The sequence below is a fragment of the Anastrepha ludens genome, chromosome 6 (genome assembly GCF_028408465.1).
Source record: "Anastrepha ludens isolate Willacy chromosome 6, idAnaLude1.1, whole genome shotgun sequence".
Classification (NCBI taxonomy): Eukaryota; Metazoa; Arthropoda; class Insecta; order Diptera; family Tephritidae; genus Anastrepha; species Anastrepha ludens.
The window spans coordinates 50,752,353-50,779,126 of record NC_071502.1 but is presented as its reverse complement, the minus strand read 5'-3'; the positions used below and the strand labels follow the sequence as shown (position 1 = coordinate 50,779,126).

Below are 26,774 nucleotides of genomic sequence, written 5' to 3'. Positions count from 1 at the left end.
TTCAGACGGCAACGAAGTAAAATGAGCAATTCTCTCTTAATTTTTTATTATATCACCAACACAATCTCATTTTTGTCCGGTACGAATCGCTGCCACATCCTCTTTTACGTCATCAAATCAGCTAATTCCCTTCATCCCGGAGAACTGGATAAGGAACTGATGCTTTCCACACCTTCTGAATTCTCTCCACTGGGTATAATGTACGCCCGTATCAACTGACTCATTGAAAGTAATGAGAGCCCCATGTAAATGAATTCTCACCACTGTTCCGTTTCGTAGTATCGTAGAGCGTTGTTTCACCGTGTCAGTTGATACGGGCGTACGGGCGTACGTTTACATTGGTGAGTGTGAGCACCATAAGGAACACTCTCATTTGTGATTGGCAATGCAGCAATGTTTTTATGTGTGCTATATCTTAGATGTGCCTGAGCTACCAGCTAAAGTTTCTATAGGATTCTGAAAGTTTTGAAAATACCATTTTTAAGAAATTATTATAAACTTTTTTTTGCCTGAAACAATGGAGAGCCCATGCTGAGTTTATAATGATAATTTCCAAAAGGTCGACATAACCGTTCTCTTTGCAAATACAGAGAGACGGCTTTTAAAATATACAGAATTAGCCAAAACTAAAGCCCAGCCGCTTTATAGATTTTCACATTATATCCAATACTTGAATAAAACTACATAAAATATTTGTTTTTTTTGTCGGTACAGACTAGCAAGTACAGCACCCAGACAACATAAAAATATTCGGATTCCCTTTTTAATTTTCTTTAAATCTACCCGACCTCCGAAAAAATCTGAGTAGTTCTTGTGTTGCCAAGGAGCCAAGGTGGTCGCTTCTTAACACATACAATTGTGCAAAAGTTTGAGCAAACGGGGTCTGTAGGAACAAATAAATGAAAAAGTGTTTTGTAATAGCGGTCGCCCCTCGATATGCATTGGCAAACCTCCGAGTGTGTGTTTTGCCATGAAAAGGGTCCTCATAAAAACCAATCGTAGGTCTGTCCATTTGTGGAACAACATCAAGAGGCACGTCACAAATAGCAGACAATATCAATACGCACGGCCAAACACCTAACAGAAGTGTACGCTTCAATTATTTATTTATTTATTTAATCCAACCTAACTTAATCAGGTCTAGCCTAACAAAAATTCACCCAACACAACGTAACCTAACATATTTTAAACCAGTAATATTTCTTTGGTTAAAGCGTGACCAGAACTTAGTATTTACAAAAAGAATTTTTTATTTTCATTCTCTCTTAAAAAACACTACATTAGTGGATTTTAATTCACTAAATATTTAATTACAAAAATTACTTTGAAATTCATAGGTTTTAATAGACATTTTAAAATTCAGAATTCTTACACAAACTTTTATTTTAAACTACATACGTATGTTAAAAATATATAAAAATAAATGCCATTTTTCAAAATCGGTTCCTACGGTGTCGTTGTTGATGTGATTGTTTTTGTTGATGCCGCTGATTTTGCGTTTTTTGCTCAGGTTTGAAATGCTTGGGCTTAGGCATCAGTTTATCAACACCATCGTTGGGAGCTGAACCTGTGAATGTGCAAGGAAGCTGATTTACGATTTGTGTGAGGATAAACAAATTGAACCATACAGGGATGGTAAATGAAAGGTGTTACCAAACAAAATTTTAATAAAGAAATATTAAAAAAAAATATTTTAATTTAAAAAAAAATTTGTAAAAAAAAAATTAAATAAATAAAATGGAATTTTCTTTTAAAATGAATAAAAATGTAATACTATGTATAACAAAAAAAATTATTTCAGTTTCTTAATGTAGCAATATTAGTCAGCCGCCCTGTGTGTATTACCTTCTGTGGCACCAAATGTGACAATGTTACTGCGCGCTATTGGGTTGATTAAGGCATTGAAGTTCGGAGGTGAGCCTAAAAGAAATAAAAAGAACATTTTTACAGTGACGTTAATGAGTGTATGCAGATGGATGGATGTGAATTTTCTGGTTAAAAAAGGTGCAGAGTGGTAACTCTTAATGATTGATAAAAATGGTGGTCAAAATAAAAGTTTTTAAAAGCAAATAGTTTCTACATTATCCCCAAGTCATCGCAGACCAGTACAGACTAAATTCGAATGAAGTTAAAACGCTTTTTCAGTTTAGCTTTCACGTTCTTTAATTTTGCCTCAAAAAAGGCGTAAGCTATAGTATAAGAACGTTTTAGTAATACAATAACTGAAATAAAAACGCAACTCATCGATGCTGAAAGACTTTTCAATGTACAATTCGAGCAGTCTAACTGCAAAGTGAAAATAAGTCCCTGCAACTTCAATGGATGTATCAATCGGATATCGTAAGCGACTAATTCGAGCTCTTAGAGTAAAACTGCCAGCAGACTGGTGCGTGAAATGTTGTTGTGAGAACTAGGTTTCACACTCTCGCCACCAGCAGCCCCAAATGTCAACGAAGAATATATCTGTTAATTTCGTGAGTCTCATAAATTCTCTTAGGTAGGCATGGCACATATCCCACTTCTGCCAGGTTTGTACTGCTTGTGCAACCAGGTACCCACCTTTGAAATATGTTTGTACAACGTCATCGAGGTCAGTACGGAACTACTGAACTTACTAATAAAATTAATCGATATGTACTCCAAAATAACTATATTTCAACGCACTATCTTGGTAACTTAGGTGTACATAAGGCGTAGTGAAAAATTATTCAATGTAACCTCGGTCAGCTGCAATAAGCTACCGTAGACGGAAACTGTAGCATCTAAAAGCATGAATGATGCATGACAAACTAATCACCAACTACAACAATATGAACCAACAATTATTCAACCCCGCTGTTGGGCGATTTTCTCTCATTTGATCCAAATATTGAGGACACTGTCGTCAATTCTTCCCAGGCTTGGCTTATTTGTGGGTTTGAGTATAACAGAAATAAACTAAAAGAAATGTATATTTATTCGATGTTGAAAGTTTTGGCACAAAGTTTTTCCAATTAGTATTATTATTATTATTTTTTTAATTTTTATATAAAATGTACTTAGAAAAAATATAAAAATCAAATTTTTTTTGTCGACAGTTTTTGGGTAAAAATGTTTTCAGCCATTTTCTAAGCATTCCCCTCAGATTTTTTTTTAATTTTTTCTTCAATAACTGTGACTATGCTTAGAAATCCCTGCAACTTTGATAGTGTAATTCGAGTTATGCAGCAAATCAGTAAAAAACTAGTAGAAAATACTACATTAGCGAAGCCCTGGCATACGTATTCGCGTAGTGCCATGATCAAAAAGTTCCCGGAACAAGCGCCAGGTGACGCTCTAAGACAACTGATTTGAGTTCTGTTGTGTTTGTTAGGTTGCCACATCTGTGATTAACATTCCTTATAAAATTGTATCGTCATTGCTTTCCATTTGCAAAAGTTGCGCCGCCTTGAGTAAATCTACCTCTGGAGGTGTTTTCGATTGTTTTAAGTTTTAAAATTTTGTTATTAAATTTTAAAACTGATTCCGTTTCGAAATGTTGGGAAACTGTTTCGGTAATGAAACTCTACAGAAAACAGGTTTTACGAGTGGCATGAACGCTTCAGAAGAGATCGTGAGTCCATAGAGGATTATGAACGTAGTGGCAGACCATCGACTTCGAAAACTGATGAAAAAATCAGTAAAGTGAAAGAAAAGTTGATCAATAACCATAAATTAACCATCAGAGAGCTGAAAGAGGAGTGGAACCTTGCATATGGACCCATTCAGGATACTGTAGTTGATGATTTGGGTTTGCGCCGAGTTGGTTCCAAAGGACCTGAATTTCATGCATAAAAGGGGCCGTGTTGATATCATCAAAGATATGATTTCCAAGGCAGAATCCGATCCAATATTCATCAAATGCATCATTACTGGAGACGAGACGTGGATAAGTAGATTTATGAGTACGACACGTAATCCAGATATCAGACGGCTGAGTGAAGAGCTCCGAATAAACCAAGACCAAAAGAACCCAAGTTAAAAAAGAAATGATTTGTGGGAAAACAACTCGTTGATTATGCACCACGATAACGCACCGTCGCACAGTACCATAATTATCCTTGAATATTTGACGAAGAACGAAACAAATACCAGCCAACAGCTATCGAATTCACCTGATCTGGCTCCCTGCGATTTTTTACTGCTTGATTGAGTCAAAGATCGACTAGGAAAAACATGTTTTAACAGTCGAAAAAAAGTAATGGAAAAATCGAATACAGCTCTGATGGCTCTACGAAAAATAGAGTTCCAGAAATGTAAAATATGTACATTTGTAAGCAGATACCCGGTATTTTTCATTTATGGAGGTATGATACTGACTGTAAATTAAGATTTTGGGCAGCACAGACCTGTCAGCACCACAACGGGTTATGATTCAAAAATATGGTGGACTTGTATTTGGACCACGTAGAGATGTTTCCACTAATATCAATAAATCACCGAAGATTACACCGATTGTGCCCAACGGCTTAGACAACATTTTGCCGACTAACAACAAAATGGTAACTATACCTACACTTAGTATTCTATAGTCTGAACAAATACTTTCAGGAAAATCGCTTTAAAGGTTTAGTTATTAGAATGTTTTTTATTAATTATGAGAACGTATTTATGAGTAAGTGATTTTTATATTTAAACTGATATTAGTCTGACAACAAAATCAGTCCCTACATGACCATAAAACTCTGCTAAAATGTTGCATTTTTGAAGTGAAACTTCTTTAGGCGCGTCGGGGGCCCCAAGGCAGATTGAAAATAGGCGAGTGAAACGGTAAGTTCGGAGCGTTACCGAAATCCGTCAAATGGGCGGGGCCAAGGAGCAGCTGCTCCTTCCCACTCTCGCCTATTCGCTCTCTCTGTCGCTCTCTCGCATCGCAAGCGCTGAACGATGTGAGGGAGCCACCGAGACACGCCGAAATGTATATAGCACACAAGTAAGCATTGAAGTAGACTGGCGACATGCAGGCAACCGACAATCGACAACCGACAACGGGTATTATAGATAGCCATAGCCCGTGCAAATGAGTGCTGTGTGTGAGTATCAGATAAAGCGCCGATTGAATGTGTGTAAGCGGGAAAGCAATAAGAAACTGCTGTGAAGTAAATAGATGGTAGGTATGGAGGAGACGAAGCGATACAATGAGTGCGTTTGCCAAACGAGTGACGATAGTTGAAGTAGAAGGTTGTAAAATGACATTTCAACCGTTTCGGTGATCAAAGCAAATTGATTAACGCGCCAAAAGTAGGCAAAAAATACCATTGGAAGTGCAAAGAAATGTCAGCGTCAAGTGCAACACTGCACCCAAGTGTCAAATTTGAAGCTAATAAGGACAAAAATAAATAGTACAAATTTATGTGCAGTGATATAGAAAAAAAAATATGAAAGCCTGAATTTAACACGAGAGAGGGGAGAGAGATCTAAACCGGGGCTCCCATGCATGGAACAACCAACTTAGAAGTTTCACTTCTACCGTGCGTGAGTCTGACAGACCCTAGTTTTTTTATGTTTGAGTGATAGACAAGATTATTTAATTTTTTTTTTATTTTTATTTAACCATTTCTTCTCGATCCCAAGCAAAGCTAGATGCCTTCTTTGATAGCAGTCCCTCTAAATTATTTAAAATTTTAGAAAAATGGAAGAATAAAATAGGGTATACGCCATTAGGGTCGAGCGCTGTGTGAATTTCGGATGCTGGAAATTATTTAGATCAATTTGGTGCTGGAGAAAGAGCTGATGAGTTAGAGTTGTTCTGGTTACTTTTTAGCTTACGTTATCTCCTTTTTAAGCCCTTTTTGGGAGAATATAAATAAGTTTTAAAATTATGCCAAAGACATTCCAAATAATAATGATAACCTATTGTATAATCAAAAGAAAAATAAGTTTTAAACTCCTAGATAAATACAAATGTATGTTAGGATAATGCTAAATAATCTAATTTTATCATAACTTTGTAAACTCCTATGTTAAAATGATTTTGGGCAATAAATGAAATGAAATGAAATATTGCATAAAAATGTTTACTCTTAAATATATTTAGCAGCATCAAATAATTTTCATAATTGAAATAATACTTTCTTTATTATATTGCAATTTGGTAAAGCGAAAATATAGTAAATCGTTATAAATTTTAATCTTTCAAAAAATTAAGGTCTACTTACAAACATAAATGCACACGTCAATATTAAATTTATTGTAAATTTCACCCAAGCAAAAATTCAGCTCTTACTCCAACTCAAAAATATTGCATGCAAGTTAGTGTTACAGTAAAAACGACACACACCGATCGGACTTAGATAGACGTCCTCCGCCGACGAAGCCGCATTGAGTGTTGGCGTGTCATCGCGCTCAGAGTCAACAAAATCATTATCACAACTGGTCTCAAACGAAGCTAACGAGGAGGTGGAGGATTCTGTGGAGCAGGATGGAGACGAAAGTGGTGAGAGTAGTGGTGGTTGTTGAGGTTGTGGTGGTTTATTGGTTGGGATTTCAATTTGATTAGCAATACAATCATCAATAGCATCTATGAGCATTTCATCCGTGGGAACTTTGGGATCAGGAGTGATTGAGCATGTAAAGGGAATAACAAAAGCAAAAACAAAATACTATAGGTTAACAAAAAGCTGAAATATACAAATAGATAGAAATACATTTTCTAAACATAATTATTGTTAATACGAAATTGGCAATTACTTGCGTTGACAACATTGCTCAGCAGAGGCAGCGGTACGTGCGGCTTGGTGTCGGCGGCGCTTTCATGTCCTGGTGTTGATTTTTTTTGCATATCAGCATGACCATTCAAATTATTAAAAAACTTTTCATTTTGAGGCTTCAAAGCCTCACGCGGTTTTACTGTATGGGAGAGCGGCACAAAAGAGATAATTATACTGATTTTTTTTTTTTTAACAAAAGAAAAGAAAACAAAACAAACAGAACTAACCAAATGCACAATGCTAGTAATTTTGCGTGCACAGAAAAAAGTTTAAATTAAAAAAAATTCAAATCTTCTATCAACGCGTGTCAGCAAACTGGATGCTGTGAAAGATGAGAAAATTAGCCAATAATAGAGTAGAGATTTAAAATTAAAAACTTGCACAGATGTATATATATATTTCATTTCAATCTTTGTTCGAATTGTTTATAAAAAAATTCTTAATTAAAAAATTTTACTTCAGAATTGTTGTGTTTTATGAAATTATTTCTAAGCATTAGGTTTGTAATTTTAGAACTAATTGAATTTCGGTAGCTCTTTTTTGCTCGTAAGTGTAAGTGTATGTACGCATGTATGTGGAAAAGTAAACACTAATGTATTATATAACATAACATAAGTAAGCAAAAGCATAAAGCGAAACTTATTAGTTATCTATTCAATATCCATTACCGACTCCTCCCACTGCGCCCAGTTCACTTTCACTATTTTTTTGCCCATTGTCAAGTGCTAACTGCGGTGTTTTCGGCGACACTGGAACTGAGTTAGCACTTTCCGCTGAAGCTGTTTGCTTTTGATCAGTATAATCAGAATTCTGTGGAGCTGTCGTACCCTCTGCTTCTTTGATCTGAATCGTAGGTATATTTTTCTTAATGGGCGATTTTGTCTCTTTCGATTCTGATTTTTCGGTAAAACTGAGGTCTTTGGCGTTCTCATCGCTAGTATCCTGCAAAAAAAATTAAGTATAAGAGAAATAAATTAGCTATCAATATTTTCAAAGAACACAAAAATGATATACACGATAAAGGCTACTAAAATAGGGTATGAATTATGGGTTAGGTTCATAGTGAAAAAAAATTCAGAAGGTGTGGGCAGCATCGGCACTCAACAAATGTGAAGGAATCAGTAGAAGTGCCAATGTATGTAATAGAGGATGTGACGGCGGTTTTCTTACGACAAAACTGAGACTGTATTGATGGTATATAAAAATTAACTCTCCCTCCACTCATCTTACTCCGTTGCCGCCTGAACAGTGGCTGATTGGACTAGTGTGAGAATGCGTAATGGAGAAAAAAAATGGTGGGGGGAACTTCGGCTGCCACGTCACTTGATAGCTTCGGCAGTCGAGTTCTGCACGATCATTTCACACACTCGTTCAATCAGTCGTTGTTCAGATTGCAACGAAGTAGGATGAGAGAGAGTTGTTTTGATTTTTTTCGTATATCACTAATACAGACTTACTGCAAGCCGAAATTTCCACAATCATTTCACACACTCGCCCAATCAATCGTTGTTCAGATAGTAATTAAGGGGGTATTCTAGTCTAGAAATTTGAAAAAATCGAAAATTTTTTTTTTCAAAATTTGATAGTTTAACTATTCAAAAATATCTCCCTAAAAGGATTTTTCAAAATTCGAATTATTTTCGAAGCTACAACTATTTTAGTGACGCGACAGCTTGACTGGTTTGAGCGTACGCCGAACTTCAAAAGTGTTTTTCTCGAAACTACTTCGTTCGATACGGTCGGCACGATATCTCAAGTTCTAATCAACCGATTTGCTTGAAATTTCTCATGAATATTCCTTAAATATATCTCTATCGCATGAAGCTCGAAAAACTGGAAATTTCAATTTTTTAATATGTGTAAACAATTCGAGAAAGCTTAAAAATAAGAGAAAAATCGACCTCAATTTTTTGAGTAGCCGCCATTTTATGGAAAAAATTTTTTTTTTTCCGTTTTTTCTGATTCATACGATAATGGCATTCATATTAATTTAGAATTTGTATTTTTTTTTTTTTTTCAGATGACCACAAGGGTAGAAATCATGACGACGGGGACACTGCCTTTTTCCCCCCCCTTGCACTTCAAGGACGCAAAACTCCATGAAAATTCATTTTTTTTTTTCAAATTTATTTTGTGTGCTCCTAATATATGAATTCATCGTCAAAAAATGCTCGAAATTCGGGCCTCTAGACTAGAATACCCCCTTAAGGGGAATTGGTTGATATTTTTTCGTATATCACCAACAAAATCTTAGTTTTTTTGCAAACACATCCTAAGTGGCGGCAGCCCATCAGCTGGTTCTGTCCAATTCACTCAAAGCCGAGTAACGGTCTGTGAAAGAACATATCTCTAAAAATCGTTTTCCATGTGAAATGATCATGCGGAATTGTGTGAAGTTATTCTTACAATTTCGCTTTTTACCATAGCTAAAAGCCAAACCTGGCAATCTAATCATCATTGCTGCACTGTAACCCGTGAGATGATAAATCGGTGTACAAGGTGAATTCCAAAATAAACAAGACTGAGCTAAAATAAAAACGACAGGAGCTTTGTTCTGATAACTTCGAGTTTATTTATTCAAAATAGTCCCCTCTGGCCTCGATACACTATTTTGCGCGATCTAAAAGCTCTTCGGAAAAGTATTTCAGGTCATTGAACGGAATGTCCCTCAAGATGTCGGTACAAGCCCTTTAGATGGCCTCTACGGTCGCAACAAGTTTTTCTTTCATGGTCAAATGCAATTTTCTGAATAGGTAGAAGTCACAGGGTGCCATATCAGGTGAATACGGTGAGTACTTGATGGTTAAAACGCGGTTTCTAGTCAAAAAATCAGTCACTAGAGTGGATCGATGAGTTTGGGCATTACATGCAATAAGCGTCAGCTTCCTCCTTCGCGGTTTTCAGGACGAATTCGACGAAGGCTTCCAAACGCTAAGATAGAAAATTGCATTGACGGCTTGGCTCATTAGCACGAACTCCTTGTGGACAATTCCCATGGAATCGTAAAAACAAATGAGTATCGACTTGATTTTTAACTTCTCCAAACGCGATTTTTTGATTGCTTACTTTCAGGTTCATGTTGGAAATATCACATTTTATCACCAGTTACAATGTTGTAAAGAAAGTTCTCGTCTTTTCTCACCTCTTTAATGAGGTCTTTCGAATGTTGAATTCTGAGCAATTTTTGGTCTGCAGTTAATTTGTGCGGAATGAAATCGATGTTTTGGAGATAATCAACTCTGGTTTCATTTTTGATAAATTTACGAACAATTCCGATGAAGTTTTCGGTGATTACTGATTTTGGGCGGCCCGTATGTTCATTGTCATTTATGTCCTCCCAACCATCTCTGAAATGTGTAAACCACTCATGAACTCTAGCACGAGATATACATTCATCGCCATAAACTTTTCTGACAAGTTCGAATGTTTCGATAAACGTTTTACCGATTTTAAAACAAAACTTGATATTAGCTCTTTGTTCGAAACTCATTTTTGTGCCGATGACACCAATATACCGACACTTTAGACGCAATAACTTCGCTTCCACTCAACCCAATGCCAGCAAGCTTTCACTGGAAGTCAGTTAAAGATGTATTATAGCTTCCAATGCACTAAATCATTAAAAAGATGGCGGCCTCAAAAACATTTTTATGACACCAGTCTTGTTTATTTTGAACTTCACCTTGTTTAACCACTCCCACTCCCAGCGATAATTTTAAAAAAGGCGTTATAAACACCTAAAATTTGGTACAAAAGATGAGCCCCAAAAGAATAAATACAATGCAAGAAAAAAATGGTCAGTGCCACGCCCACTTTTGTATAAATGCATATGAAGCAACTTAGTAAAACTTACTCAACCCTGGTACACGTATTGATCTCCATTTCACTTAGATCCTACATAAATATTATTTATAAACCCACGTCCACTTTTTTCTATGTTAAGCCTAAATTTCCATGCATCCATCTGAAGGTTCGGGGACACAGAGATATTGAGAGCAGTTTTAAACCTGATGAGTTATCCAGGAGAGGTACTATTCTTCAACTGCTCACTGATAGAAGTACTTTGGGATACCTGTACCCACGAGCATATTATTAATTAAGAAAAACATTATCCAAGAGGCCAATAGGGCATGGAGATCTGAAGACACGCGCGTGACAGCAAGGTTACTATGGCCACAAATGAACAAGAAAAAGGCAAAGGAACTGCTTAGCCTCTCAAGAGAGAATATCTTGAAGGTCGCGGCTTGTATAAGCGGTCATTGTCTATACGGCAGACAATTCTGAGATTAGGAGTTTTCTTCCATGAATATTGTAGAAGTTGTAGAGATGAGGGAGAGAAAGAAACAGTTGAACAGTTCCTCTGCATTTGTCCAGACTTATCTAAATCAGAGCAGGTTGTCTAGGTAAATACTTTTCCAATTCTCTTACAGAACTATGTGGCGTGGGGATGGGACCAATTCTGCGCTTCATAAGAGCTACAAAATGGTTCCACGAAGAAAAATAGTTCAGAGCTATAATTCTCTGAATTCATCTGAAGTTCCGAACTATAATTCTCAAGGTCCATGAGTTTGCTTGATTCTAAAAATTAACACCCAGCCTCAATTAAATTATTTGCTAAAATTTCGGCTGGTATAGAAAGGTCGGTCCGGACCGAATTTAGCCCTTCTTATTTTAATTTAATTTTTAATTTGAAATACATAATATCGAATTTATTTGTCTTGCCTACCATACTATATCCACTGCTAGCGGATGGTGTAGACTCATTGAGCGCATCTTCCTCCTCCTGAATTGGCATGTAGTCAGAGTCATCGTCGGAGTTTGCATTGGCATATATCGACAACAATTGGTTGCAACGTAAATCCGATTCAGGACAATCATCCTCGCGTGGGCGCTTTTGCCTGAATCGTGGCTATGTGAGAAATATTAGAAGAAAATATTTTTTAAACTAGTTGCAGTTCTATATATTTCATTAATTTTTCCCATGAAACACACCCGAAGCAAGTCCTGCATATCAGGTGCCGAAAATACTTCACCAGCTGGTTGGCAGTGAATGCGCGGCCGGTACACACCTACAGTAATTATCTTGCTCAGCTTGGACATCACATCACCAATTATATCATTTTTCTGCGATTTGCGCGCATTCTCCCACTCCTGTATTGCCTTCATACCGTTCATGCGTATGGAACGTAGCTTACGACGGCGTGTTTGTATGAAGTAGACGAGACTGTGGGCCGTAACGGGACCATTACCAATTAGCAGAGCAACTAGCGATAGCCCCAGACGTAATTGACGCATGATTATGATTAGCACAAGAAATGGTAGCCACGGCAAAGGGCGCACCAAGCAGGGATCCTTTTTATCTGAAAGTAAAACAAAAACGTTATAAATGCAGTTAAAATATTGGACTCTTGCATTGCAGCAGTTCCCCAAAAGATGTCTTACCATGTGGCAAACTCCACTTGGCGGTATCCTCAAAAATGCGCAGCACTCGATCACCACGCTCCAATACAAATTGGCCGATACGAGTGGATGAGAATCTCTCCATTAGTTGATAAGCTTTGTCGAAGAGCACGCTGCCGCTGGTGGTGGCTTCCAACACCGGTTCCGGTTCGATTTCCGTTTCGGACCGTTCATGAGGCTGCTGCTGCTCTGCATTGGAATCCAGCTCCATATTTCAGTAGGAAAACTGCTGAGTGAACTTAGCTCAACTGTAAAATTAGTAATAAATACCTTTATTAGTAATAAAGACAATCATTGCAAGGTTTAGTTAGCTTGAGAAAACTTTTTCTGTTTTGCTTTGCATACATATATATAAAGGGTGTTAAAATATATTATAAAACAAATAAAAAAAATAAAAAAATAAAATAAATAAAAAAATTATGATGTAAAAAAAAACCATCATCCCGCAGAAATGTTTACGCAAATTGTAACCATTAGGTTTAAGTGCTTGCTTGCTCTAAATTTAGAGGAGGTGAAGTATCAGATCCTTTTTCAATATTTCATGCACATTCGAGTTTTTGGAAGTCTCAGAGCAGCCACTTTCTTGCGTTCAGACTTACGCGGATTATCATACAAACTTTTAGCAACGAGCTCAATATTTTCATTTGTTCTCGAAGTCCGGTTGGGCCCGACCGTGGGCTGTTTGCCACCGAGCTTTTTGTCACCTATTTTCGCACCCAAGAACGAGTCAAATCTTCACTTGCAGCATCCCGCAAACGTCGAATATAATAAGGTGAAAAAAATGTATGACGAGCAGTTCCACACGAATTATTGACCTTGAAATATGCTTCGATTTCTAACGCACATTTATCACCCGTCCACTGCGACATTGCAGTTAAATAACTCGTACGAATAACGAACCTGATACAGCCCATTCCCGCCTACGCTCAGCAGTTAGGGAGAAACTTTAAATTTAAAATCATTCGACAAGGGACCGCTATTAGAAAAAACGTTTTCTATTATTTCGTGTCTCATGCATGGAGATTCGAACCTGTGCTATTCCAAATGGTAGTCACGCACCATCTATTCGACTAAGGAGGCGCAGAAGCATGGATTATGTCGCAGACTGATAAAATAGCTCTAGGATGTTTGAGAGAAAGATACTTCGGCAAATCTTCGATCCTCTTCGTGTTGGCGATAACTATTACCGCCGAATGAACCACGAGCTATATAAGCGCTACGACGTTGTGGACATAGTGAAGAGCATCAATAGCGTATGGATGCAGAAGTTCCTGCAAAGAAGATGTTCGGATGGAAAATTAGAGGACAATGACGTAGGGAAAGACCATGCCTCCGATGGAAGAACCAAGTCGAGGGAATGCTATCATCGCTTGGTGTAACAAGTTGGAGAAGGCGCGCGCAAACCAGAGAGACCTGGTGAGATAGTTACAGTGGGCCTTAATTCGGTAACGGGTAGTGGTCCGGCCATATAGGCAAGTAAGTAAGTAAAACATCAGGACATAGAAATATGTTGCCTCCAATACATATCTTATAAAGCAACTGCTCGTGGAGGATTTTCTGAACAAGCGAAGTTTTAAATTCTACCACGGCCGAAATTCTCCGTTTACTCCTTCCTGGTCGAAATTCGGATAGTTAACATGGCACTTAAAGAACAGTAAAAACTCTTATTGGTGGTCGGTACATCTAACTATTTTATTTTGTTATTTTTAAAACCCCGCTTACTATATGACAATGCATACAACTATGCTCAAAATAATAGCAGCGCAACATATTTTAAATTTTTCCTATTTATCTATTCTTTAGTATTTTTAATTTTATTTTAATTTTTATTTTTTACTAAAATATAGCTCGTCGTATAAAAACCACATAACTCAAAATTTTAAACTATGTAATAATTAAAAAATAAAATAAAGACATTCTCATCAAAATTTAAAATTTTTTGTCAGAATTTCTTGAAAAATTCTCGGTGTGTACCCATGCAAGGCAGTGTAATTGGCTTAAAATTCACGTTGATTTTTTGTTGATGGTGTTGTGCATTTTATTCCATATAACGAGTGCTTGGAATTTTTTTATATAGAAAATGCATAACCCGCCAGTAAGAGAATACTTTCAAAAATCAACACAATTTATGAGCCGTCTCAAACTTGCATTTTATTAAACCAAAAGGGCTATAAAGCTGCACTCTCCAAAATTGTGTAACATTTTTTTTTTGTTTGAACTCTGACAAAAATATTTTAAATTTTCATAAAAGTTTGTGGTTTTTTTTTATTTTGTACATAGTTTTAAACTTTGGATTATGCGGCTTTTTAAATTAATGAGTGCCGCTATACTGAGATCGAAGGTTGCACAGGAATGCCGGCTGCCCTAAATGGTATTAGTGTCGTATTCAAGGTCAACCTTACTTAGGTTCGGGGACCCAAAGATATTGAGGGCAGTTCTAAACCTGATGAGTTAGCCAGGAAAGGTACTACTCTTCAACTGCTCACTGATAGAAGTACTTTGGGATACCTGTACCCACGAGCAAATTATTAATTAAGAAAAACATTATCCAAGAGGCCAATAGGGCATGGAGAGCTGAAGACACGCGCGTGACAGCAAGGTTACTATGGCCACAAATGAACAAGAAAAAGGAAAGGAACTGCTTAGCCTCTCAAAAGAGAATATCTTGAAGGTCGTGGCTTGTATAAGCGGTCATTGTCTATACGGCAGACAATTCTGAGATTAGGAGTTTTCTCCCCATCTCAATGATGCCGCCGGCCCATAAACCGCACCAAAGAGTCACTCTTTGTGGGTGCATTGGTTTTTCGGCAATAACTCTTAGATTATCATTCGCCCAAATGTGGCAATTCTGCTTATTGACGAATCCACTGAGGTGAAAATTTGCCTCATCACTGAAGATGATTTTCTTCGAAAATTGGTCATTCACTGTTGCCATTTCCTGCCACCATTCTGACCATTTGCGACGCTTGAAAGGGTCAAGAGGCTTTAGTTCTTGAGTCAATTGGACCTTGTAAGCGTGTAAATGCAAGTCTTTATGCATAATGTTCATCAACGACGAGCGTGAGAGGTGCAATTGTTGGACACGACGACGGTGGACGGCTCTTCAACCACACTACCGCGAACAGCAGCAATATTTTCTGCAGTACGACCTGTACGAGCATGCACTGGAGCTTTCACATTTCCTACAGACCCCGTTTGCTCAAACTTTTGCACAATTGTACGCAAGTGCGCGATATGCATTTTGATTTGAACGCCCATTTTCATAATAAGCCGCAATAACTTTAGCGTGTTGCTCGATTGTGTATCTTTCCATGGTTCAAATAGAATTAGTCTGAGATTAAAAAATGTCAAATCAAATGCAGAAAAGCTTGATGTTTAGGTGTGGTTCACATTTAACATCGGCCCTTAATATTTAACCACCCTTTACAACTAAATATTTGTACATATGTACATACTTACAAGTGTATGTATGTAATATACTCTACTAGTGTGAATCTATTTTTATTATCGCTGAATATTATTTAGTTTGTACTCGTCTTCCATTTACAAATGTACATACATATGTATACACAGCAAGATTAGGTATAACGGCAGCAGCTGTGAGCGCAGCGAGACACAACTTATGCTGAACTTGACTCATTGAAATAGAGAGCAGACGGAAAGCCTCGCTTTCTGAACAACAAACAAAAAAACACTTGGATGAAGTAATCGCTTTGTTCGATTAAAATCAAAGAGCAAACACGCAAAATCACTTTTATTTGGCGACACATAAATTTACATGTCGATCAATGTTTTTTGTTCCTTTTTTGTCTTTTTTTTGCCGACGTATATGTGCATGTATGTACATACATGTGCACTCATACTGCCCTAGCAGATTCTGTATAGTAAAGACACAACACATACACATATATGTGCATACATATTTATTTGCATAACCACTGGCCCTTATCAGCGCAACTATTCAAAAATTTATAATTAATTAATACTTGTTTTTGTGGGTGCAAATTTCACTATCAGTAATCGCTACTATTTATGAGCAACGCATTGAATTATTTGTGAGAACTATATATTTTTTTTATTGTAAGTCTTTATTGAAATGTTGAATTTGTTAGTTAGTGGAAGTGGAATTTGGTCTTTAATTTTAATTTTGTATTATTTTGTTCACGTGATAGAGCAAATAATTGTTAGAATATTGGTAAACAAACATATGTGCACTTGTGTTCACGAAAATAGCAGTGCGATATATTGCACGGTTTGGAATGTGCAATTATTTTTTAGTTATTTTTTTTATGTTTTTACAAAAATACAACAAAAAGCGTAGAGTTCAAAGTTTTAAACTTTGATCAAAACTTAAAAATTCAACAAATTTTACTAGAATTTTTAAATTTTTTGATAAGCATCTTTAGAAAAATTCTGCGTATGTAGTTTATAACCAATTGAGTTGTGAGATAATATAAATTCCAATAATTTAATGTGGCTAAGAATTCGTGTTGATTTTTAATATTTTTTTTTATTGTCAGTATCTTGCATTGTCTTCCGTATAATGAATGATCGACATTTTTTTCTAAAGTATTTTAAATAATTCATGTAAGTTTTGAGCTACTTCAAACTTGCAATTTATTTTAACAAAATTGAATGAGCTATAAACAGATTTTTTTTATTCCGGTTAAAATTTAAAAATTTTTTGAAATTTTCTACAAAGGTTGAAACTGTGAAGATAAACTATATTTTTTATAAAAAATGTATGTAAAATCAAATAAAATTTTTTTATAAAAAATGTAATGAAAATAAATAAATATTTTTTAAAAAAATTGTATTAAAAATTAAATAAAAATTTAAATGTTTAATTTTAATAAAAAATAAATAAATCTTTTTTAAAGGAAAGTTAATAAAAAAAAATATTTTTTTATTTAATTGTGTTAAAAATTAAATAAATATTTTCTATTAAATATCTAATAAAAACTAAACAAATCTTTCTTATAAAAAATGTATGCAAAATAAAAAAAGTTAAAAAAATTTATAAAAAATTGAATAAATATTTTTTATAAAAAATTTATTAAAAATTAAAAAAATAATTTTTTATGAAAAATGTAATAAAAAATAAATAAATCTATTTATAAAAACTGTGATAAAAAAATAAATAAATACTTTTTATAAAAAGTGTAGTAAAAATTAAATAAATATTTTTTTACAAAAAATGTAATAAAAAATAAATATTTTTTATAAAAAATGTAATAAAAATAAATATATTAATTTTTTTTATAAGAAAGTTAATAAAAAATAAATAAATATTTTTTTATAAAATTGTATTAAAAATTAAATAAATATTTACTGTAAAATATTTATTAAAATCTAAACAAATCTTTTTTATAAGAAATGTAATAAAAGATAAATAAATCTTTTTTATAAAAAATTAAAAAAAAAAAAAAAATAAATACTTTTTATAAAAAATTAAATAAATATTTTTTTATAAAAAATGTAATAAAAAATAAATAAATCTATTTATAAAAACTGTGATTAGAAATAAATAAATACTTTTTATAAAAAATGTACTAAAAATGAAAAAAATATTTTTTTACAAAAAATGTAATAAAAAATAAATATTTTTTTTTATAAGAAAGGTAATAAAAAATAAATAAATATTTGTTTATAAAATTGTATTAAAAATTAAATAAATATTTTCTGTAAAATATCTAGTAAAAACTGAACAAATCTTTTTTATAAAAAATGTAATAAAAACTATCTCTCATCAAATTTTCGAAACGAATTAATATCTTTGACCAAAATCTGCAATAAAAATCTCGGTTAGGTGGGGAAATCATTTAAAATAATGAGCTCTAGGGCAACACAACGGACCCAACTTGCGGTCTATGTGGCACCGATGCGGGGTCACCCTTAAACCAACCAACCAACCAACCAATAAAAACTAAATAAATCTTTTGTATAAAAAATGTAATAAAAAATAAATAAATAGGGGAGAATGGGAGTTGCGAGACATAGGGAGTTGTGAGACATTGTTACCGTTCGGCATTATTCATTTGTTTACATTCGATTTTAAGTGTCAACAAGTGTTCTCGATGCGATCTCACTTTTCAGCTAGCATTGGTCATATTTACACGCATTCGACGCGTCTCTCCAGTTACTGTGTTTTGGAATTTCTCGGTAAGTTTTTTTCATCATTTGCTTTGCGATACATTCGATCAGTTGTTGAAGCAAATTGCAAATGTTAATATATACAAATTATTAATTGTCCTATTAGCTTTGAATTTACACATTCACTTGGGTATGAACGTTCGATGTGTTTATGACTACGCGGCCATTTATAAAAAAAACGATTTGGGGAGTTGTAAGACAACAAATGTGGGGAGTTGTGAGACACCGTTTTTTTCGACGTTTTAACGCATCTTTCATAAGTACCTCGCAATATTCATGCATTGTTTGTACATATATCATGAAATTTTTGGTTAAATTTGAGTTTTTATTGTTTTAAGTTAAGCAGAAACAGTTCCATTCATTGCAATGTACGCGATCGAGCTGTGCACCTAAAGTGCGCCAATTTACGAACTGGTTATTATACATGTTCTCACTGCGAATCATCAGATTGATGGCATTGCATTTTTAATACACTTTTTTATAACAATTGTCTTTTCTTTTTTATTTTTCATCTTAATAAAGAACTAACAACTAAAATAAGTCATTTTTATTGATTTAAGCCATGGTGTCTCACAACTCCCCACATTTTTGTATTTTGTAATTATTATATTTTATATGATTATATACAATTTTAATTTTAAGGAAAATTGTAGTTTTGTTAAATAGGCCATACCAATAGCTTCCAGTATTCATTGACTAAAGATTCCATCGTTGACATATGCAGAATATTAAGATTTTGAGTAATACGGGTCCAAAAACAAAACCCGTCTCACAACTCCCCATTCTCCCTTACTTTTTATAAAAAACTAAAAATTAAAAAAAATATTTCTTATAAAAAGTGTTATAAAAAATAATTAAACCTTTTCTATAAAAAAATGTGATAACAAATAAATAAATGATCAAAACTTTGCAATGTATTGCGCTGCAATTATTCTGAACATAGCTGTGAGTATGCATGTGTGTGTGTGTGTGTGTTTGATTAGTATTTTCATTTATACGAGAAAGCCGGGCGCCAAGTTTAATGAGGTCAGCGATAGAAAAGTTCAAAAAGCCTTTATGCGCTTTAAGCCTATAACGGAATAAATGCAAACATAAAATATTTATAGCCATTGTAGGCGTAAATAATATACATATATTTGTATGAATAAAATTAACGAAACTAGTTTACAGGGTAGTCCAGGGCATTTGAACTGTACATTTTTTTGACTTTGATAGCTGGAAACAGGTGCGGTTTGTAAGAAATTCAATTTTAGTTACACATTCACAGCATGGTTCGCTTTTTGCTTGAACAAAGTTGCTACATTTTACAAATATATTGTATTTCCAAAATGAAGATTCTTTAAAGTAAGCTGTAAGAAATTTATGTGAGTGAATGAAATGGACGCTCGTTCTCTTCTCAGTGGCTGCGTTGAGAAACAGAATTTTCGAGCATGTAGATTTGCTCTCATAGAGGGGGCGTCATCGTTGATCCATTTGTTTTCGAAAATGAGCAAAAAGCCACCGTAACAGTTATTGGCAAGCTTTACTGAGTCATGCTAACCAATTTATTTCTTTTCCTAATAGAAAACGATAACATAGATGATATTTCGTTTCAACAGGACATCCTACGTACCATACAGCCCCTCTTATATTTGATCTTTTACCCAATGTTTTCAAAAATCGAATAGTCAGGCTCACTTGGGCGCTTTGAGCTGCGAGTTGACTAAATTAGAATATTTATTTGACAGAATATGCTTTGTAAAGCCAGCTGTGAATGAAATAGTTAGCCATGGAAAGGTTTACGCTTTGCAATACAAAAAAAAGAGTTCCTCGCAAAATATTCATGCCGAATTTATAGCCGAATTAATTTCGAAACGTTGGACTGACTACTCTGTATAAATAAATGTATACACGTTAGATTTTATATGTATTTACGTCTATTTCCGAGATAAAATAAATGAGTAATGTACATACAGAGTATATTAGTTGAGTTAAAATAGATACTGTTTTCAGAAAATCTTTAAAAAGTTAACCTTTTTTGCATTAACATAATGCTCTATTTACACCAAGAGCACTACTATGGTCGAAATTTTTCAAATGATTGTGTAAAAGGTTCTTCTCGGATAAAAGCGCCACTATCAAGTATTTCATTTCTAACCCATGGCGGCCACCGTAGCCGAATGGGTTAGTGCGTGACTACCATTCGGAATTCATAGAGAACGTAGGTTCGAATCAAGGTGAAAAAACCAAAAGAAGAAAAAGTTTTTTCTAATAGCGGCAGGCAATAGCAAACCTCCGAGTGTATTTCTGCCATGAAGAAGCTCCTCATAAAAACAAGTGCGTGTAGCTTAGTACACATAACAGCAGTGAAACTTTTAAGGCAGACAAAGAAAGAGGAAGAGACCCGAGAGAGAATGAGAGAGAGAGAGAGGGAGAAAGAGTATATTAGTAAATAAATTCACAACATTTGCAGAGAATACAAATAGCCAACATTTACAAAAAACAGAGAAGGGTCGACCGGTGTAGGTAAACGCCAGCCACAAACCGTGGCAACAACGCGCACTACTACGAGCGTTTATCACCCGCACAAACACAGCGTTTCCAGGACCGCAGCAACGGCACAAATTACCGCAAGGCAATACCAATAAATCCAGTAAACGGAAATAAGCACTAAAAAGTAGGCATAAAAAAAAAACTAAAAAAAGAATGGGGGCAAAAAACGCCCCAAACAGTAGGCACCAAGGAAATATAACGACAAAAAGTAGGCACCAAAAATATATTTCCTACAAGCTTGCACCAACAAACAAGCTCCAAAAAGTAGACAGTATTATTTCTCACTAGTAATTTGCAACCACAAGGAAAAACTCAGGAAAAATAGCCTAAAGTGTATCTAAGATATATATAAGGTATAGCTTTCTCTCTCTCCTTTTCCTCTACGTTATATCTTTTTTCTCTCTCGCGGAACGAAAATGCCCTAAACGTTGCATGGCCTTGAAATTTTACTCTCCATTCTCGCTCTTCCATCGACGCCTTCAAAAATTATTTGCCGTTCAGAGCCGGCTTGAAACTGTAGGTCCCTCCATTTTTGGAACAACATCAAGACGCACGCCACAAACAGGAGGAGGAGCTCGACCAAACACCCAAAAAGGGTGAAGGCACCAATTATATATATACATATCAAGTCGTGTTCTGAGACTCACATATACATACAAATCCAAGTGCTTACAGCCATGGATTAATTTTACTACGTCTAAAAGGCCAAAATTTTCATTTCTGTGGAAGGTCGGATCTTCATTCGAATAGTGAACAAAATAGAATTCATATTCTATGAATACTAGGTGGGGTGGTTTGGCAGACGATAAAGCGGCCGATTCCCGTAAAGCTGGCCAAAACTCAAAAAATTCAGTAATTGATTCAAAATTTCTTATTCGGGGGATGTCGGGGTCGCTGATTACGAATTTGATCTTAGAATTTTGAAAATCCACCCCCTTCCATCCCTATTGGCAACCACCTCACGTGAAATAGCGTATATTCAAGAACATAATCAAGATGCATGTAAATTTATATGTTTTCGGGGTCGCAAGGTAGCAAGTGGTAGCAGCTGAATCTTGTTTTATTCAGTAACCATTACTTTTTTGAGTAACCTTTAATAGGTTTCAAAGCAGCATATGACGGCGTTGTATTACTATACAGTTTGAAAACTCAAATTTTATAAAAAAAATTGCAAAAAATGTATCTACGTAATGCTGCAGCTAAAAACTTTGTGTCGAGGTATTGATATGTACTAAAGATTTCTCGTATTTTACTAACCTTCCGAAGATGATTCCATTTGGTTTTGTTCAATTTACTCCATTACAAAATCTTTCAAATGTGTACAACTTTCACTATTCATCGACAGTAATACGATGCTCAAACGAAGGCCACGTTGCGACTGAAAATACAGAGGATACTTAGGGTACAGGGCGTTGCTATGAACGGTTTTCACTACTCAAGGCATTACTGTAGCCAACCCAAAGACAAAAAACTCTATCTAGAAACTTTTTTTTCGACTTTTGGCCAGCTTTTTGGGAATCGGCCGCACTGGTACCAAATTTTTTTCATTCCTCTTATTATTACGAACTACGACATGGGTCTAAAATGAGTTTCCAACCCTCGTAATTTCATTCTAATGGAACATATTTGGCTTAACTAGAATTTTCAAAGTGCTTGGAATTTTTTAACTACATGTTTTTGTGCAAATAAATTTTATATTATAGATTTTACCGATATTAATTTTTGATGTTTTTTAAATTTAGACATCAGATTGAGAGCACTTTTCCTTATAATATCTAATTATTTTTTAACTTTTCTCTCAAATTAGTAGGTATTTTTTTAGCTGTTCGAAAGCAAGTGAAGTAAATTTTATTAGATGCTCAAGAATCCATTTTCTTGTATAAAAATTTTCAAGTGATCGAGAGTTACCGTGGGAAAATAATTGATTTTGGAGAATGCGAGAATATTTTTGTTCGAGAAGCTTTAAAACTCAAAAAATACTATATTAAAATATGTAGGCATCTTTAAGAAAACATTTTCTAGAACAAAAAAGTATAAAATATACATTCTGTCTAACAAATATCGGGATTTGTTCATTTAAAAAGTGCGCGTTACACAAAAGGAATGTTGGTACAACTGTCCTCTATAGTGTCGCAGAGTTTTAGAGTAATCTGCCGATTGGCTTGTTTTTGGCATTTAATTATGTCAGTCAACCGCAGGTGTGCTCTGCGTTTCTCACTATGGATAAAAATATCGAACAAAGATTTTTTCTTAAATTTTGTGATTTAAACGGGATTTCGTGTGCCGAATCATTGAAAATATTGCAGAAAGCCTATGGCGAGTGTACTTTATCAAAACACGGATCTACGAGTGGTATAAGACTTTTGCAGAGCGCCGATCTGGTCGCCCATCAACGTCTTTAACGGAAGAAAACCTCGACAAAGTCAAGGAAATGGTGCTGGGAAACCATTATTTAAGTTTGACAGAGGTAGTTCGTGGCCTTAGCATGTCTCACGAATAAATTTGCAATATTTTTCACCATCAATTGGGCATGAGACGCGTGGCTGTTCGACAAGAAAGTTGAATTTCTTTCAAAAAATTCATCGGAGGAAGGTGGCTAGAGACATTATTGAGCAAGTGAATTCTAACCCAATCTTTATCCAGCGCATCGTAACAGGAAACGTAGGTATATGAGTTTGACATGCAAACTAGTCAACAGGCGCTATCTACATGAACCGAAACCCAAAAAACCACGTCAAGGTCGTTCAAAAGTGAAAGACCTGCTACTCGTTTTCTTTGATTATCATGGTGTTGTGCATTCGAAATCTCGGAATTCATTCCAAATGGTTCTACGGTAATTAAAGAATATTATTTGGAAGTTATGCGACGTTTGAACGAGAATGTGCGTAGGAAACGGCCTAATTTGTGGAAAGAAAACTCATGGATCTTGCACAATGATAATTTACCGGCTCACAAGGCTCATATTGTGAACCTTTTTTTGACCAAAAACTTGACAAATATCATCGAAAAATCACCGTATTCACCGGATTTAGCCTCCTGTGATTTTTTTCTTTTCCCAAAACATAATTGCCACTTCGCGGCCGCCACTTTGAATCGTTAGAGGCCATTACGGAAAATTCGCTGAAGGAGTTGAAGAAGATCTCTTCAAATGCTTTTAAAAGGTGCTTTAATTGCTTCGAATGGAGTCTATTTTGAATGCAAAAAATAAATTTTGATAATTAAACAATTAATTTGCGTTTCATGGAACAATTTTCGGTACTTTTTTGACAGAATGTATATATAAGAATATCAAAATGTTCAAAAGTCGCATAAATTAAAAAAAAACAATACATTGACGAGTTTTTTCCGAGTCGGCTCTGAAAATAACAAAATGGCGACTTTAGTCATTGTTTGGGGTTATCTTTATTCCGAAACATTTAGTTGATGTTGTGGCAGTTCATCAAGCCTGGTCAATACGATGTGGTCACCGGTCGTCCTCGTATATCCCATCTAACGGTAGGCCCAAGAAATATGCTAACTCGGTGCCTTCAGTTCAAAGGGAGATAAGTGTTAGATGAGTGGGTTTAAGAGGGCAAGTGAATAGGTGGTCAGTATCATGCGGGGTACCTTTACATCATTATCGCCATTGATACTCGTATAATAGTTGCATTCATGTTCATTTGTGAAGAACTAAAAATTAGTTATAGCGGCCGCCGTAGTTAGCTGGGCTTGGGACTGAATACCATTGGATTGGTCTAAGTTCGAATAGGCACAAAACGAATATTAAGAGGTGTTGTTACTCGGTACTTTATTGCGATTGGGTGGGTTGAATGTCAAAGTGATCTGGTTTTATGTTGTTGCTTTGTAGCTGTTGTTTATTTTTTACATTCTGCTTGGAATTTTAAACGTCCAAGCAGCGAATTATATTATAAAAAACAAATACACGTAAATGTGGCTTTTGCTCCAGTGACTTCACCTTGTATAGATTCCGTTTGACGTAAAAAAAATACGCCGGCTGCAGTTTTTTGCTATTGCGTGATTACCATTCGGTGTTGGGTGATGGTTCGAAGCTTACAGCTTACAGTTGATATGAAATATGAAAAGATAAAAAATGTTTCTTTCAACTGGGATTCAGCCTGCCCATTAAAGTAGAATATGTGAGAAGGAGTTCATTTTATAAGTTCACATATACATAAAAATATTTGCAAGTACATATATAATATACATCCATACATATAATACTAGTCAATATGAATACACAAAAATTAATTAGTAATTAATAAAAATAAATATATAATCAAATGTCGCGAATTTTTGCTAAAAGCAATAATTCAAAATATTTTATATTTAGAGTTTATTTTATCGCTGTGAAAAACAATAACACACACAAAAATTTTGATATTGCAAAAAGAACAAAAAACTGCAAAGGAAGTGCGGCTGCAAAGAAGACAAGGCAATGCAAAAAAAAAAAGAAAAAAAAGAAGAAAATTATCAACAGGCATAGAGATCAAAGTGTATCGAAACGTAGAAAACTCAACTTCAGTATTAAATTCTAAAACAAAATAAAATGCTCATTTACATAGCCACAAAACTGTGCATACAAATATTCAAGTACATACATAGGTATGTATGGTAATTTTCAAGGCGTTTTCAAAACCAACAATATGCGCTCCACACCAACACACAACACAATGATTATACAAAATCTCTTCTCCTCTACCCCTCTTACGAGCCAATATATGTACCGGTATCCAGTACCAGCGGCCGAATCTACTGTAGCGGCAGCTCTGTACCGTTCTGGTATCGCCAATACACACTCTTAATTCTCTTTGCAGCAATGATTATTTAACAAACGGAGTAAAATGATCATAAAGCAATGGATTGAGGAGAACGGAGAATCGAAGAGGTAAAAATGCAAAAAAAAGGATGGCATAGCATGTGAGTGATAAACGGCAATGTGAAGTCCAGTGAAAGCATGTAAGCTAACAGACAGACAACAGAAGTTACAGAGAAGGCGAGCAGCTGAAATACTTAAAGAGCGGGATGTCATTACCGCGTGCAAATGCTAAAACGTGTTATAAACTAAACGGGGAAACAATTTTGGTATTGACCTCCATCACAGGCACTTGAATTTAATAAGGCTGTGTAAATTCATATGCATTTGAATAGGGCGTCTGATAACTGTAGTATTATTTCGAAAATCATACAAATACAAACAAATACTCATGACTGCTGAGCCGCTGTTAACTAACAATATAATTGTGGGGTCATTCGAATATCAGTATTGAAAATTAACAACAAAAATATTTCAACTTACCGATTGTAAACGATTTTTTTTACACAAAATTATTTTCTTTACAATTTTCACAAGTACATATACACTTAGAAAGCAATAACACTGCACTACTCTATATTAGATATACGTTGGGGATTTCGTTTTCGGTTTTTTCTTATTGTTTGCAATGTTTATGTACCACTTTCGTTTTTTAATATTTTCTCATTGAGTTTAACCCTACAGCTTCTCTACGCTAATGTCCCAACTACCTGACCAATAACGCGTTTCAACAACTTGTGCATCCGTACAAATCCCGACTGATTGTTGATGGACATCGAAAAGTATTCGTTGGTCTATTGGTCTGATCAAGCGTAGATTTGAATCCGCATTTCTCTGGCTCGGCATTGACATCGGCATCGACATCGCCTCTCTTCGGTGCATTATCAGCTGCCATATCAATCATTGCGCCAAGTTTCGCTGAGAATTCCGCTTCACGCTTTTTCAATCACGGCTTCAGTCGCTGTTTGTTTGCATATGTGTGTTTATATTCTGCTGAGCGCCATTAAAATATAGGATAAGAATTTCATTCCAAAATCGCAAATTGTAGTTTTCTTTTAATAAATTTAGGGTCTTGGAAGATAATGAGA

The 26,774-nt window shown here is 35.1% G+C and overlaps 1 protein-coding gene across 4 annotated transcripts; it reads right to left on the bottom strand.

The window, feature by feature from the left end:
• Nucleotides 1–1,284: 1,284 nt before the first annotated feature.
• LOC128867905 (uncharacterized) lies at nt 1,285–26,478 on the bottom strand. Of its 4 annotated transcripts, none has more exons than XM_054109510.1 (9): nt 26,170–26,477; nt 12,171–12,436; nt 11,721–12,088; nt 11,455–11,637; nt 7,397–7,670; nt 6,709–6,867; nt 6,299–6,562; nt 1,846–1,920; nt 1,285–1,567 (listed from the first exon to the last, which is right to left on the bottom strand). In XM_054109510.1, exons 2-9 carry the CDS (start codon nt 12,397–12,399, stop codon nt 1,434–1,436), a joined length of 1,686 nt encoding a protein of 561 aa, XP_053965485.1. In that variant the 5' UTR covers nt 12,400–12,436; nt 26,170–26,477; the 3' UTR covers nt 1,285–1,433. The 4 variants fall into 4 exon arrangements, 3 of the variants coding, with proteins under 3 accessions (XP_053965485.1, XP_053965487.1, XP_053965486.1); XR_008455040.1 differs by having other exon boundaries at nt 1,553–1,567; nt 6,177–6,562; nt 26,170–26,478; XM_054109512.1 differs by lacking the exon at nt 6,299–6,562 and having other exon boundaries at nt 26,170–26,473.
• Nucleotides 26,479–26,774: the final 296 nt, after the last annotated feature.

Coding starts and splice junctions, on each gene's coding strand:
- LOC128867905 (XM_054109510.1), bottom strand. CDS start 12,399: ATGGAGCTGGATTCCAATGCAGAGCAGCAGCAGCCTCATGAACGGTCC. Junction 12,089..12,170: donor CAAGTGGAGTTTGCCACATG/GTAAGACATCTT, acceptor TTTTACTTTCAG/ATAAAAAGGATCCCTGCTTG. Junction 6,563..6,708: donor GAGCAATGTTGTCAACGCAA/GTAATTGCCAAT, acceptor CTGATCCCAAAG/TTCCCACGGATGAAATGCTC.